Here is a 16,199-nt window from a genome sequence, read left to right on the forward strand (position 1 = left end):
TCGCCGCGTGCTCTTGTTGAGTGTAGAATCCAGCAAAACCGGTTTCATGAATAAGTTCCATCTGGTTTGTGAGCTATGGCGTTTTGATTGCACATATGTCCTGATCGACTTCTTTAGCTCTTCTCAGCTTCATGTTTTCCATTGGTTTTCTCCTGTTCTGATGATGACTTGATGTCCTCATCAAGTAGTCTCTTTGATGTTTCAACTTAATTATCATTGTTCTGAGTGCTTCTTTCTCTTCAGTTTATGGAGAAACAATACAAAAGATGGTTTGCATCCTCAGGAATCTAATCAGTGAGCATGTCACTGGAGCATTTTTTACCGCACTCTATTTTGAAGTAAAATATGGAATGCTCAAGATGTTTCGAATTAAACTGAATTAAACTGGATTATAAAACAATAAAACATCATTAATTCAACCAACCAAAAGAAAATTAATAATGGTTCGCTTTGGTTTAGTTAAGATAGTCCGGTTTAGAGAAAATGTTTAAACGCCGTCGTTTTAAATAAGATATGAAGTTAATGAGTGGAGTGTAAACACGTGGCGCCAGCTCGAACAGATATTTCTGCGACTATTGATAAGGAGGACGAAGCAGGAAGAAGAAGAAGAAGGGTGGCGCGAATTGGAAAAATTAACAGCGAAAGAACATGGCCCTATCTCAAGTATCTGCGTCTCTCTCCTTCTCTCTTTCCAGTATACTCTCTATCTTTTCAGTATGCTTCTTCTTCTAATACTAGCCTCTGTATCATGTCTTTGACTAGTTTTGGATTTTATCTTTGCCAGATCCTGGCGCCATCAAGCTAGGCAGAATCACAAACACATGTAGAGTTCATGTACCGCAGCTTGCTGGAAGCAGATCCACTTTCGCTTCTGGTTCTCCTCTGTGTACGTCTTCCTTAATTGACTTAGTAGCTAGTTTCTTGCTTGGTATGTGAATCCGAAATTAAAAATGGAGTTTTTGGTGTATCTGTCTCTGTTTCAGTGCCATTGAACTTGAGGTTGCCTCGTGGAGGAGGAGGAAGTGGGAACAGAAGAGGAGCATCCGTTTCAGTTAGAAGCGAGCAAAGTACAGAAGGAGGCAGCGGTTTGGACATATGGCTTGGTCGTGGCGCTATGGTTGGTTTTGCTGTCGCCATTTCTGTTGAGATCGCCACTGGCAAAGGACTTCTTGAGGTAACTAACTCTACATCAAAACTCCTTTCTTCTGAATTATAAAAAAAATGAAACTTTTATTTGTTAATCAAAGAGCGAATGTAATAATGCCTCGAGTTTTGTTATGATATATGTCTTATTGTTTGTTTGTTTTGTTCAGAATTTTGGGGTAGCGAGTCCATTGCCTACGGTTGCTTTGGCTGTTACAGCATTGGTTGGTGTTCTTACTGCGGTTTTCATCTTCCAATCTTCCTCTAAAAACTGATAGAAGCCTCTGCCCCATATGTTTATTGTCATTTTCTTGTATCATATACATCCTTCTTTCATATCACTTCAATTCTACATTCATCAGAATGCAAATCCCTGTTTAGTTTTTCCTTTTGCTCTTAGTGTTTCTGAATTATATGATTGTGTTCGAAGTAAATCAAAGCAACCATTACTAGAGAATGCATGAACATATGCAACCAATGGAAATCGAAGATGCAACCATATATATCATCTGGCAATATACTGAAACTCTCACATCATTCATAACGACAAACTGGCCCAAAATTGCTGTCTGTAACAATAGCATTCCTCAATGCCTTTTTATTGAATAAATAAATACAAAAAGGAGAAACACAACGCACAAATTATTTAATCATACAGAAGATTTTCCAGGACAAATAATAAAGAGATGCTCTTCGAATGTAGATTCGAAAGAAAAAGAGGCAGGCGTTCGGGAAGGTTTTGTTTGGAATGAACAAATCCATAGGAAAAAAAAAAGAAACGCACTCTGTGTGTGTTTGGTTGCTTTCCATATATAGAAAGAAACATGGAAGTCCCATCAAGCTTGCAAGAAGCTGGCGTACTTAGCACCAAGGAGAAGCCTCTGAATGCATAAGAGAGCGTTCTTGGTAACCTCAGCGTTCTCATGGTTCATCAGTTTCATCACTCGTTCTTTCGCCTTGAGGTCTGTTACAATCACTCTCCCCGCTGCATGGTACTGTATGAACTGCGAGAGATCATAGCACGCCACTGCCAACGATCTTGGATCACTTGAAGTGTCCAGGATTGTGAGGAGAACCCTGAGTATCTGCATCCATAAGTTTAAACAAATGATTAGCTTGTTTCAATGACCAAACAGGCCCGACCTAGCCAGCTTTGAGCTCTGCAGGTTATAGGGGAGGAGAAGAATACCTGGAAGTCATTCTCCTCGAAGCTTGTGACATTCTCACGCCAGAAATTGGCCTCTTTGTGCATTGGGTTCCAGTCAAGATGGCCAAGAAGAACCTCTTGCTTATATTTGTCGAAGGAACTCAGCTTCTTGATATTGTCTTTTAGCCCTTCTTCTAGTTGGTTCAGTGCATCCAGCAAGTCCTTCCAAAATTAGAGTTGAACATCTTTAACAATGGCAATGCTTGCAACAAAGGCATATACTAGTACACATTCGATGGTGTAGGAATCACTAAAATGACCAGATATTCTCACGTCATGTTGTTCAACATTAACGCTAGTAAGCAGTACTCAGCTTTGTATTTAACTTGTCTAACCTCGTCACTCCATGCTTGTGTTTTCAGACTGTGGATGATATGTGGGAGTCCAAGATCAACCATTTGGGCACCAAATGTACCTTTTGGAAGCAAGTTCCTGAATGCCAATATGACCACCCTGACAACCTATAAGACAAAATACTGTCAGAGAAAGTACAACAAATGCATCATAACAATTATGCAAACTAATGATCTAAACAAAAAATCTTGGTATTGCAGACAGAAATTCTGAAGTACCAACCAAGCCACGCCATATGAAATTTTAAATATTTGCAGGATAGCAATGATCAAGTCACGCTAGAGAACATAGCTCACCTTTTCCTTAGTCGAGCTCTTGACCACTTCCGTGAGCCTTTGCATTGTCCTAGATGTTGCCAAGTACTCTATTGCTGGTTCATAATAGGAAAGAAGCCAGATGCAGAGACATGTTTCGTAGAGAAGCTGTTGGTCGAGATCACACAAATCACAAGGGTTAGTTACTGAGACATTATGACTAAATGAGAAACTGAAAGAGAACTGTCTAATTGTTACTAATTTATCCAGGCAACACTTCAAATTAGGGAATAATTTAAATCCACAGCATTAGTAGTCATTTAAAAATCAAAGCGGGTTTCACCCTGAGTGTCTGTCTAGTCATCGCCTTTCCACAAAAGACTGCATAATATGGAAACTGCAATACTTCTCTACAGCTTTTGTGGACACTTTTCACTTAAAAATACTTCCACCAAATATATAATTACCTGGATAGACTGCTGAGTGGATGCTGGTGAGATTAAAGGGACAAGTAACTTCACCCCATCTGCCTTAACAAACGATGATCTGACAACAGGTTCCTTAAGCAATGTCGAGAGGCAGCTGATTGCAACTGGAGCACCACGAGTAGGATGAGAAGGTTGCCTCAACTGCATTTCAAAATTAAGGATTGTGAAACCTATGGTTGACCTCAAAGGCTCAAACGCTTTTCAAGAATTACCGCCACTTAAAAAAACAATGCAATGCTAACATAAACGAAAAAGAGAAAGAAAAGAAGAAGAACCTGAGCACAAAGCCACTCCACCAACCCATTGAGTACATCATCAATTGTAGTAATAGGTTTCTTAGAAGCAGAGGCTTCTCCATTAGCAATAACACCATTACCAGCTTTTGGCCTAGCACTGTATGTTAAAAGAAAAGCAAGACCCGCCAAGTAAATGATAATGTATGTTAGAGACATGCTTTTTAAGTATGATAAATCAGTATTGAACTCTACAATACCTGATTATCCAGGCAACGATCTTGCAGCTTTTTTCTTGAATGAACCAATTTCCCTTCGACAGCAACCTGAAAGGGGATATATCTTTTAGATTGCATACTTCTGATGATAAACAGCCAAAATCAAGCAAAAATATAATTGAAAGCAGTTTCCCCCAACGGAGTGTTGCATATGTTTCAACTTTGTTAGGAAGATTATAGCTGAAATAATAATTAACTCATAATAATTAAAAACAAGGATCTCAGACAAAACGATCAAGAGACAGAGCAATGAAATCAAATTCTGGAACCACTGCCCCATAAGTGAAGGACTAAGAAATCAGGTAATGTGAAAATGTCCTACTAAACATACACACACAGGCATATTAATTTTTTTGAGAAATAGATGTTTCTTGTAACTAAGGAAATCTGACACGTTAGTATGTCAAGTAAGAAAATGAGAAAAATGCAACAAGCCCTACATCTTTCCAAATCAGAAACAAATAACAACATAATCTATCCAATAAGCGTTGGAAACAAACTTGCCTTGGAACAGATTAAAGTCATATAAGTATTGCATAGGGACTCACCTCAAGAAAGGCTCATAAGTATCCTCATGTGCCAAAGATTCATCATGGAACAACCGAGCTCGTGTTGGGTTTGCTGGAAAACAGATGATGCATTCATCATTGGTCAACAGTCGGTATCTAAAAACGACGAAAAGGTGAATGCAAATAGATTCAGGATTTATTTACCAGAGAGCATCTCATAAATCAAAGCCAAAACATATTCCACTGTTTCCTCCTTGAATATATCACGCAAGATGGTAACAAACAGATGAACATAAGCTGGACCGTCCTGCAATAAACGACACGATCTATATTACTTCATAATGACTAGGTGTCATTAAAAACTTGAACCACTAATAATAACACAGAGGCAAGTGTCTATAAACTGTTTGAAATGAGAAAAAGAAAGAAGGAAGGTTTACTTCATCGAGCAACTGTGCCCTTGCACTCTCAGCTTTTTTGTCATAGCGCCTTAAGAGCTGGAGACCAGTAGCTGAAATGAGCTTAGTTGTCATGTAAGTCTCCCATGGAATGTCCCTTTTCAATACCTGCAAGGTAATATAACAATACAAATAAAATTCATTATTAACATTTATAAACTAGTCAAAGCCACAAAGATCTCGCATGATCTTTTCAAATATTAAAATGCAGCAAAAAAAAAAAAAAAGTTAAATAACATCATTATCACGAACCTGCTCCGTAGACAGTTCCGCTTGATCCATGGATAATCGAGAAACTTAACACACACCACTTGATACTGAACTGATTCGAATCCCTACGAATGTAAACATAGTAACCATAAGCAAATGACATGAAAACCACAAAGCGGAAGATCTGATACGACGTCGTGTTATCGATTTTGATGGAAAGCAAAACACGATCTACAAGCATCAATGAAATGTCAACAAGAAACAGATCAAACTAGCAAACGCATTTTCCAAAATCGATTGAATAAAATGATCGACGATCCGATCACTCGAAAAGAAGTCAAACAACGAAATCAATCGCAGGCTGCAAGTGGAATCGAGTTTTGACCTGAAGGCTGCAAGACGAGCTGATCGCGAAGAGAGCTTCTCCCAAACTCGGATCTGAAGCGTGGAAGGAGCTAAGACGAGTCGGGGGGAGCAATCATTTTGGATTTCTGTTAAATTACAATATTACCCCTACTCTTACTCAATTATTACGATCCTTGATTTCATTTTCGTAAAGCTAATCTCATCGCGTTACAACTTCAAGCCCGTCCATGTTTAGTGGACATGGGCATGTAATGGATGTTTTGATTCTTGGGCTTGGGCCGGGTTTTATCCAATTTACTAATACTATAATGTTTTTATAGAATTATATAACATATCTTTTTGTTATACAGATATATCATATATGATATAGTAAATCTTTTTATACTTTAAATGGTTATTTGTTTTGTTACATTCTTGATTTTGTTTAAGTGTTTCCATGTCCATAAACTTGTTTCTGGATTAGTTTTTCCAGTTGTTCAAGTAAAACAAATAAAGAAAAATAAGCTAAGCAAGATTTTCTTTGTCAAGTCAAGGATATCTGGTTTATATGAATATTTGCCTGTATATATTTACAGAAAAAAATATTCTGTTTCCATATAATGATTATAATATACATTGTATTATCATTTGATACTTGTAATTAGATATGTTACTCTTTGTGCCATTATCTTCAATTTTAAACATATGGTAATGGTTCTTCAGTAAAAAAAGGTAATTATTTTGGCATGTAGTAAATAAAATTTCAGTTAATTTAAATAAATATAAATTATTTCAATTTTAGTTATTATAAAATTAATATAAATATCTTAAAACCTTATATTTTAAATGACTGATTGTTTTTTCTAATGATTGATATATAATTAAATAATTATTTGTCTAAAATATTTCTTTTAAAACTCAAAGACAAGTTATATAATAAAAAGGCAAAGCAAAAGGTAAGAGTGGTTAAAACACTATCATCACAAACCAAATATGTAGAGCCTTTCAAAACCATATAAATATGTAACTCAAGATAATCATTGGCTTATTCACAGACAACCATCTTCAACTGCGAAGCGAATCTTGTTTTTAGTCCTCTCTCTAAATCATCACATTTTCATCATGGACTCAGGAACAAAACCTAATCTTCTTTCGAATTTACCTGATTGCCTTCTGGTTTTAATCATATCTTTCTTACCTTTCAAACAATCTGTACAAACAAGTGTTCTTGCTAAGCGATGGAAGAATCTTTGTCGTGAAACAACAAACCTCGTATTCAAAGAGTCTGAGTTCGGCCTGAACCAATTTGTTGTTGATACAGAGGCCAAACATTCTGAGAGGAGAGCTTTGTTTGTTAGCGTTATGCATCAATGGATCTCGAGATTTACTGGTAACACCATCGAGACATTTGAACTTTGTCTACCAGAACCAGTGGGTTTTGAGGAAGATATCATGTCTCTAATCGAGTTTGCTGCTACCAAACAAACCAAAAATCTAGTTATTAATTTATCAAGCTCTAATTCGAGACAACCTCCTGGTGCTCTGCATATAAAGTTGATATATAATCAAAAGAATGGATTGGATATCACTCGTCTATTTTCCAATCTTATATATGTTAGGAACTTGACGATCTGCCCTTTTCTTCTTGAGGTATATAGTTTTCACCCCTTTTAATGATTTAAGATCCATAGTATCTATATCATAGATTTTTTTTTTTGTTTGGTGATGTAAAACTTTATTGCAACCCTAGAAAAACTATTAACAGTGAAATGCTTCATAGTTGAAAGGTTGAAGTGTGAAAAGATATTGAATGAAAGAGTAAGCAAAACATAGCGTGGTTACGTTTAGGTGGAGAAGAGATCATTGACATTCATTATAACTTCAAATAGTTTAGGCTTCTATGAAAATTTTGAATTATTCTAGGTAAAGTAGTAATGGTTCTATAGCGAAGAACTAATAATGTAGAAAATGCTGTAACATGTAAATTTTGTAAAACCAGATTAGATTAGTAATATTACTTTGGTTCTACTAATCATTTCTTTTTGTTATGAAGATGATGATCCAAGATTGTGACGATCCTATGAAATTGCACGATCCGATGAAAACACGACATTTGGTGATTAAGACACATATGTACCCACATGAGTTCGGAGGAATAACTATATTTCTCAATAGCTGTCCGGAACTCGAATCTCTCACGTTCGAAACGTATACTACTGGGCCTATCGTGGTATGTTCGTTGTTTGTATATATCTAAATCCAGTATACGATATTGCAATATAGATATAGCCTATTAGGTCATGTTATTTGTTCAAACGCTTTTGTTTAATTAGATGTCGCAGAGATATTGGCCGCTAATACATCCAAAAACGTTTTGGCTCAACAACAAAACGTATGAGTGTTTGGAAAGGACACTTAAGGCTGTGAAAGTTATAAACTTTTGTGGCATCCCGAACGAGTTACATGTGCTGCAGTACCTGATCCGAACCGGACGTGTGATGGAACGGCTTGACCTTCATGCGGCAAAGACATTGAACAATGAGCAAAGGAGGTTGGTACTGACTGCAGCCGAGGAGTTTCAGAAGATTGTCGAAAGAGGTTCGAGGCATTTGAGAGTTACTCTACACAATGCTTGAACTTGATCAATGAAGCATTTTCTCAATCTTCTAGTGGAAACTGGAACTTGATCTTTGCTAGTAATATTTTCTTAATTTAATATTAAGGGTGGATGTTCCCCTTGTTTGTTTGGTTTGAGACTTAATTGTTGTGTTTCGTTTCGTTTGGTTTGATTTTAAGAACATTAATATTTCTTGTCTTGTTCATTGCCTTGGAAACCTTCTCCTTGTGTTTTAGCAAAAAAAAAAAACCTTCTCCTTGTGTAGCTGCCGTTCCATATTATTCTCTGTCGAGGAAAATGGAGACCATGGAGCTCCACTTTGCGGAGAAGACACACCATCTAAAACCATGTAGCTCCACTCTTTAAATTTTAGGACAGTAGTTTGGCGATTGACTCATTTAGTCCCATTGCCTAAATGGGCTTGGCTTGGCTTCAAAGCCTGCAAAGTGAGGTCGATGGTGTAGTATAAAATTTGGCAGCAAGAGATGAATGGCTCAACAAGGGACAGACTAGTGAATGCTATCTATTTCCCCCATAATAAAAACCGGTAGTTACTTCTTATTATAAAATATGGAAAAGGGATAAAGGCAAATAGTATTGAGAGAAGATAAGAGGTAATGGGTCAATCTTAAAAGTGGTAGCGGGAGAAGATACCCAAAATCTTTGTCTAAACAAGACATCCTTTTGTAGTGATGCCTGATGAGACATCCAAACCCACTTCATTAGTTAATTTTTTAAAAAAATTAAAAAACATATTATTGAAAAGCTATTTCCCTTGCTTACCTTTTACTATTTATTTTGTTTTCCACTGTTTTGATAACTCTTTGAATTGGCTTGACAAAAAACGAAAAAAAAGAAAACTCTTTGAATTGATCTCGAATTTCACTTTGCAACTAATTCCTTACTCACATATTGATAAAAAAAATTAATGATCCTCCCAATACTCATATTGACTCAATCACTTTGCAAAGTTTGTGTAAGGACATTCAAAACTTGACTCGCTGTTGTTTATATTTTCGTAGATGCAAGCTTTGATTAAACCCTGCAAACATGTTGTGTTTGATTCTAGTTGGACCAGTCGGATTGAATATAACCATCTAACATTTTACTGTCCAAAAAAATATACTGTATTTGAAACGTTGCCATTTTAAGGAATTATAATCATTTAGTTTTGAATGGAGAGATTAGAATCTCAATTTTTGTTTTGTAATAATACTACATACATTCAAAATCGACCATACTAGTTATAACGCAAATGGGCATAAATCTCTACCAACAACTGCATGCCTAGAAACATATCGAATTTTTCAACATCAATCAATATCGAATCTCGAAAAAAATCATTTAAAAATAATTTGAGTCCAACATTCTTCCCTTTTTATTCTACTTTTTAATTGGTTTTCAGAGTCTCGTTGACAAAAAATGGTTTTCAGAGTCTAAATGTTTGTAGCTAATTCAGATAACCCTTTTCATCTTTTAGGTAAGGCTAAGGTTTAGGTTTAGGTTGCTTTTTGCATATTTTAGCTTGGAAGAATATTTTCACTAAAATGCAAGACTAACGTATGCATGTAATCGTTAATAAATGTATCAAAAACTTTTTAAGATACATTTTTAATAGTGTTAAAGATACATTTTTACAGTTCTTAGAACATTATGCTTTACTTTTCAGTTTCTAAATAATGATAATAAAAATGAAAGGTAAAACTCAATAAATATTTCAAGGACAAGGGTAGCGATGTTAGGTAAACAAGAAGTTGAAATCTTACAACACATGAAGAAAAAAATGAAAGGAAGCTCTAACTTTATTGAATATGTTGGCATAGTTTTGCTCATTCGCTTCCTCTGTCAAAATCCCGACATTTACTTGTTCAAGTAATACGTACGTACGATCCAACGGCCAGTCCATAATATACATTATACCTACATGCATGACTTTTTTTTAATGAACCAACCAAAAACAAAAGTAAATTTTGAGCATAGGAAACATAAGATTCTGAGCCATAGTGAATCGTTTGTCCACCGATTTGGACAACATAAAATACATATCTCGTGAGTTTCATCTTTCTTCTCTAATATTTGTACCATATATGATGATTACCTTTACTGTATTACGACAATATGAAAACCAAAATCCCAATACAACATAAACAAATTTCAACATCCGAAATAAATCTTTGTTATATATAATATGGTTGTTAAAAGGAAACAAGCTGTGTCGCTTATATCAAAACCTTAATAAGAACGTAACTCTGCATGTGTAGGGATCGATCAGATCATATCCTATCATTTTATTTCTAAAAAAATATATGCATTAAATTTGTTTCATTACCTAAGTATAAATAATATGTAATACCGTCGTCTAGGTTAAATTCACACTGAATATATCTTGATGCTATCCAGTGGATGGAAACAAATTGATATTTTTTATGATATGTTTTATCGGATGATACAGGTTGTCCCCAAATAAAACATATTTAATGTTATAGTGGACCGACTACCACACTAATTTTCTTGAGAATTATAGTGTTCTGACTTGATCAATTTCTTGAGAATGTATATGGAATTAATTTATCACATTGACTACAAGTAGCTACATTCAAAATATTATATGGTCAAATAGAAACTGGTTTGTAGCTCCAATCGATAAGATCTTGCAAGAAAAAGAAAAAGAAAGGCGGAATTTGTCTGAGGGAAGTTTTGTATGTTTCTTGATGTTTCATTGTGAAAACGTGAGACTAGATTTGGATTCATATATGAGATCGTGACCACTATTAAATGATATGAATACACAAATACCACATTGGATACCAGTTGACACATTGGGTTGGTTTATGCTTATATAATCATATATTTTCGTTAAACATTTTTTTTATCATCAACATAAACAGATTCATATAAACTCTGCAAACCAAACTGGTAGCTCCGCATCCATATGGATATGGATGACAAACGATAGTTGCTTTTTTGCACTACGTGCAAGACTGTCCGCCCTTGAATTTTGCGTTCATGGTATATGAATGAACTCTGAACTGTGAAAACTTCTCTTCATGATCTTTATGTCTTTAAAATAATTTACAAATACTGATCAATCTTCCGGTTCCGAAACTATTTTCACTATCTTCCAAATATTTCTATTTTGATAAATTAAATAATTTAATAGAATCAAACCCCTTTGATAGCTAACTATATATATATTTAAATATGGACCTCTTTTTATTAAAAAATCCCATACTATAAGAAAACTAAAACACAGACACATATATAGCCACTGATTGTTGACAAAAAAGAAATATAGCCACTGATTTTTTAATTGTCAGTTGAATTGAAGAGGTAACATCATGAACATTTCCTAGTTGAATGTAGACAAAAATCTAGACATCTTCGCTCTCTATAAGGTCGTTAATAGAATTAGAAGTAAATGTTACATTCACTAGGGCATCGTAAATTGATTGAAACTGGTCTAAACAAGCTCAAACTTATATGCACATATATATATATATATATACACACCGATATGTTAGGCAACTTGTATATCGTCATAGATAATAAATATGTGTCTGATGTGCATGTATGCATAAGAAATAGGGAGATAAAAGCATACAATAATGTGAATCACGAAATAGAACAAGGGTTTGGGACCTGCAGTCTGATTTGTCTGAAGGAGAGGGGCCATAGCGACAGGTTCTGAAATCGCAGCTCACGCACCTCATTTTCATTTTTATATTCGTTTGGTCCTACTTTATTTATACTCTTGTATTCTACATTCTACATTTTTCATTTTGATATTATTATTGCCATAATTTCTCAATTAATTACTAATCATTAGAACATATGTACATTCATCCCATTTATTTCTTGTGATGCATCTTAATATTTTATTTCTTCTACATTCTCAGCTGATTTATTTTAGCTTTCTAATTTATAATGTTGACTTTGACTAAGCTAGAAACATATAGCTAAAATCTATATAGAATATAGTTCAGCCCGGATACTGCTGGGAAGTTTTCGTGTGTTTCGGACCTTCGGTTCAGGGTATGGTGTGGAAGTTTAGCAAATCTATATATATATATATATATGTATGTTCACGTGTTACACTTATAAAACTGAGCGATGCATATTTTGACTTATTTATCCGGTAACATATAACACTGTTTTCTAGTTTACCAAACAAATTGACCGTTCAGTTTTATTTTACACTAGTTTCATCTCATGTATAAATTATGGACAGTATCTTTGCGGGGACATGATGTCGCTAATATTGAAAATCAAGAGGATACGACTTCGGATTGTCCCAGTTCATTTATCCCTAGATTAAATAATGTTTTGGCTGATTCTGTTGCCAAATAGGTTTTTTGGTTTAAATCAATTAAGTTTAAATTTATCTCTAGACTGAACAATGTTTTGGCTGATTATGTTGCCAAACATGCTCTTTGGTCTGTATCTCCAGTTTAAGTATTAATGAAAATTTTGGTTTGCAAAAAAAAAAAATCTATTTATCGTCGTTGAATCTTTTGTGTTATTTGATTTTATTTTTTTGATAAAGGGCTTGTATTATTTGATTTTCTCTGTAAATTTATGAAAAATCATATAAGTTCGTTTTGTAAAATATTGTAAATTATGGAATGACCGCTACATTAAAAATTACTTCATACGATGACTCCACTAAGTAATTTTGAATGTCGCTTCATTCCATAACAGTATTATTTGTAAAATAGGTTAAACGTATTTATGTTATTAAAACCCCAATTCTAATCCCATATATTGACTGTGAGGTAATTCAAAACTGTATACACATACATATGATATGTTCATATGATACAATATAATTTGTTTATTTTTAATGCCCCAATATAATTTAGGATCTATCTGTTGACCATTATATGAACACTAGAAATAAATAAGGGAAAAATGCAGAAGAATAAAATTAGAGGAATGAAGAAAAAAATTATTTCTTATCAATTTTAGTGAGAAACAAATTTGTTTTATATTTTTGTATAATAAAAAGATTGAAAAGGAATGAAAAAGAAAAACTATTTCTTATAAATGATAAAAAAAAATTAAAATAGCAAAAAATGCATTATTCCTTTTTATTTCTTGGTCACCGTTTAGATCTTTATTCTTTTGTTTTTTTTACACCATTGCACCAATGATTACTTTGTTTTAACCATCACAGATTTTGCAGCTGTAAGCAGATTCAAAGACTAAAATTTGAGAATGCGCTCTTGTCGCTTTTTTTGTATTTTGTTCTCTACTTCCTTTTCATCCCACTTCCTTGTTCCGAAGCTAATCATATCCTCATTTTTCAATGCATGTGATCTTTGTCAACAAACCTTGACTACTAAATACTTCTGCGCACCTATTATACTATTGTAAAAGTAAACTAGTTTAAGATGTATACTAACTATGATTCAGTTCAATTAAATGGTCAAAAAGAGAATAACTCAACGCACTCGTAATGACTTGATGACTTCTTCTAACATATCTCAAAACGACGTGTGTTCTTTATATGTGTAATCGTCGAAACTATTTGAATAGCTAATAGCTTACACTTTATCAGTCGATGATTGCATGTGGCTAAGCAATACAAGTACATGTATTGTTTTTTTCCTTATTGCTTCAGGTTTGAATCTAACAATATAGAAGATAATATTATCTTATCAATCTATGGTCTTGCGGTTGAATCATTAGTCTATAATAATGACTCTCACAAATGAAAACAGTTACAGCATGAGACGTTAAAGTTATTCACCTAGTTTATGTAATCGAACTTACGATCAATGACTATTAGACTAAAAAACCATTCCCCACTTCATTCTACTTATGATTTATCTAAATACTTAATTAATCCGAAACTTTTGACAAAGGGATGTAAATGATATGTAGTTCTATAAGACTATAACAACTTAGTTATTTGAACATTGTCCCCCGCATACCACTTCGACCATACAATGATACTACCACATTCTCTTTCACTTGTAAGAGCATCTTTAACCCTAGCACCCCAAGTGGGGTGCTTAATTTTTTTTTTTTTTTTTTTGGTTTTTTCTCTGATTTAAAAAAAAAAAATTAAAACGAACAAATCGCGGGCCGCCACGTGTCAGTGGGGCCCGCGATACAGCTCAAGCACCGGCGCCAGATCTGGCGTTTTTGGCATCGCTGCTTCTCCTTTTTTGGTGGAACCCACCCTTAAGCACTCCTCTTAGCACCTGCAATAATCCTGCTCTAAATACAATAAAAGGAAAAAAGAAGAATGGAAGTAAAAAGGAAGAGAAAGGTCAAAAGAAGAAACATTTAAGATAAAAAAGGTCACAGAGCCCTAGAGAATGATAATATTGTTGTGTGGGGACACATTGACCTCTTTGCCCTTTCTCCATGTTGGGTGCAAGCTGTTTTCCTTTTCCCATTATTTACCATTTCATTTTCAAACAAACCAATACAACACAAGTAACTTGACCATTTTCTTCAGTAAAAGCATCGCTTTTAACTCCCACCTATTAATAAATATTAACAAGATTAGAAGCTGATGAAGAATAGATTCACACATCTTTTTGATGGGAAGGAGGGAAAGAATGATTTAATCGAGAAGAATGCTTGCCTGTATATATAAAAACATACAGAAACTTACAAACAATGTAACTTCACTTCTGTTAGTATTATTTTTGTTTCAGAAAAAGATAATTTATGGCAAGTCATTATATGGTTCACGAGATGCGTATGGTACAATGATATTGATAGCTTACCTTAAAGAGCAGAAGACCAATAGAAGAGACAAAAAAAAAAAAAAAAAGACAGAAACACATATTCTCCACAACAATTTAATTATTTTAAAATTTTATATAGAAGACAATAACCATAGACTTTTTTGGTCTCCCATTTTGAAAATCTCCCGCTTTCCACATACGTACATGACACATGAATTCATTTCTCGCATTTCATTAATATTATTGTATCATCTTACTTTTTTTTTTTTGAACTACTTATATCATCTTACTCAATAGTTAATACACATGGGTGTAAATAGTTGGCACCTTTCACAAATATATATATTTTTGAATTAGAGGACGTACGTAACTTTTGTATAAAACAATATTAAAACGTTTATGTACATAGTATTACATAAACGATAGGAGTTGATATGTTTTTGATGACGAGTGGCCGAGAGTTAAGAAACGACATACTAAAGCAATTTGTTTTTTTTTAAATCTAGACAATGAAATGAATTGGAAAAAAAAAGAGAAGGAGAAAATTCGTGTCACACGTGAATAAAGTTGGTAAATAATACTCGTTTTTATTGAAAAAGTTCAAAGAAAAAATAAATTTGGAAAAGAAAAAGTGAAAAGAAGAGTTTTCGTATTCTGTATAAGCAATTCGTTTGATCATATATAAGAATTTACCTTTACATGGTTAATATGTTTGGGGTTAGTTTTTTTTTGGTTAGTTGATACGCGCCTCGTGCACGTAGAGCAGGTTTCAATTTGAGAAGACATTTAGCAAGAAAATCTAAAGCAATTATTGTTTTGCGTTTTCTTTTCTTGTCATCTGGTGTTATATTACCTTCCAAAGAAAACATACAATTATTGTGTTGCTTCTTTCAAATTCTTTTTTTTTTTCTTCTCATTTTTAAAATTATTATTATTTCATGTATGGAAGCGATTATATTCAAAGACTGACCCAAAAAGCAAAACTTGCCTCTTCTCAACAAGTCAAAGCCTAAAACGCTAAATCCTTCATTTTCAATCATAAACACAACAATCGCATTCCATGATAAACATTCATATTAAAGATTTTGACATCTCATTTATATAATTTGTATTATATGCGCCTTTTGGACTAAAAATTGGTATATCAGATGTTCTAAAATATTCCTTATGTTCCTAAAAGATCAATATTCTAGTTTTTTATATATTTTAATAAAATATATTAAATTTGCATAATTTTTTGTGTTTATCTTTTTCCATAATTTTAAACTAATAAAAAATCAATTAGTGCAATTAAAATTTTTGAAGTTTGCAATTAGTTAATAAAATATGCATTGAAAATGTAAAAATTGAATCTTTTAAAAATAAAAATTTTCTCTAAAATATATATCTTTAAAGAATTATT

At 33.6% G+C, this 16,199-nt stretch overlaps 3 protein-coding genes across 3 annotated transcripts; 2 read left to right on the forward strand and 1 right to left on the reverse strand.

Annotated features, from left to right (window-relative positions):
• Nucleotides 1-509: 509 nt before the first annotated feature.
• On the forward strand, nt 510-1,556 carry LOC106396105 (stress enhanced protein 1, chloroplastic-like). Its single transcript, XM_013836404.3, has 4 exons — nt 510-694; nt 785-886; nt 984-1,174; nt 1,314-1,556. The coding sequence occupies exons 1-4, from the start codon at nt 649-651 to the stop codon at nt 1,416-1,418; spliced, it is 444 nt and encodes a 147-aa protein (XP_013691858.1). The 5' UTR covers nt 510-648; the 3' UTR covers nt 1,419-1,556.
• Nucleotides 1,557-1,705: 149 nt separating this feature from the next.
• Nucleotides 1,706-5,681, reverse strand: LOC111201521 (V-type proton ATPase subunit H). The gene is made up of 12 exons (XM_022693721.2): nt 5,520-5,681; nt 5,177-5,259; nt 4,907-5,032; nt 4,671-4,773; nt 4,506-4,578; nt 3,940-4,005; nt 3,722-3,839; nt 3,426-3,587; nt 3,001-3,126; nt 2,686-2,811; nt 2,333-2,512; nt 1,706-2,228 (listed from the first exon to the last, which is right to left on the reverse strand). Exons 2-12 carry the CDS (start codon nt 5,204-5,206, stop codon nt 1,980-1,982), a joined length of 1,359 nt encoding a protein of 452 aa, XP_022549442.1. The 5' UTR covers nt 5,207-5,259; nt 5,520-5,681; the 3' UTR covers nt 1,706-1,979.
• Nucleotides 5,682-5,728: 47 nt separating this feature from the next.
• LOC111199898 (F-box protein At3g62230-like) lies at nt 5,729-8,240 on the forward strand. The gene is made up of 3 exons (XM_022690516.2): nt 5,729-7,129; nt 7,533-7,709; nt 7,813-8,240. Exons 1-3 carry the CDS (start codon nt 6,602-6,604, stop codon nt 8,113-8,115), a joined length of 1,008 nt encoding a protein of 335 aa, XP_022546237.1. The 5' UTR covers nt 5,729-6,601; the 3' UTR covers nt 8,116-8,240.
• Nucleotides 8,241-16,199: the final 7,959 nt, after the last annotated feature.

The sequence above is a fragment of the Brassica napus genome, chromosome A1 (genome assembly GCF_020379485.1).
Source record: "Brassica napus cultivar Da-Ae chromosome A1, Da-Ae, whole genome shotgun sequence".
NCBI lineage: Eukaryota > Viridiplantae > Streptophyta > Magnoliopsida > Brassicales > Brassicaceae > Brassica > Brassica napus.

Coding starts and splice junctions, on each gene's coding strand:
- LOC106396105 (XM_013836404.3), top strand. CDS start 649: ATGGCCCTATCTCAAGTATCTGCGTCTCTCTCCTTCTCTCTTTCCA. Junction 887..983: donor CGCTTCTGGTTCTCCTCTGT/GTACGTCTTCCT, acceptor TCTCTGTTTCAG/TGCCATTGAACTTGAGGTTG. Junction 1,175..1,313: donor CTGGCAAAGGACTTCTTGAG/GTAACTAACTCT, acceptor TGTTTTGTTCAG/AATTTTGGGGTAGCGAGTCC.
- LOC111201521 (XM_022693721.2), bottom strand. CDS start 5,206: ATGGATCAAGCGGAACTGTCTACGGAGCAG. Junction 4,774..4,906: donor GGGCACAGTTGCTCGATGAA/GTAAACCTTCCT, acceptor CGTTTATTGCAG/GACGGTCCAGCTTATGTTCA. Junction 3,840..3,939: donor ATCGTTGCCTGGATAATCAG/GTATTGTAGAGT, acceptor TTTAACATACAG/TGCTAGGCCAAAAGCTGGTA.
- LOC111199898 (XM_022690516.2), top strand. CDS start 6,602: ATGGACTCAGGAACAAAACCTAATCTTCTTTCGAATTTACCTGATTGC. Junction 7,130..7,532: donor TCTGCCCTTTTCTTCTTGAG/GTATATAGTTTT, acceptor TTTGTTATGAAG/ATGATGATCCAAGATTGTGA. Junction 7,710..7,812: donor ATACTACTGGGCCTATCGTG/GTATGTTCGTTG, acceptor TTGTTTAATTAG/ATGTCGCAGAGATATTGGCC.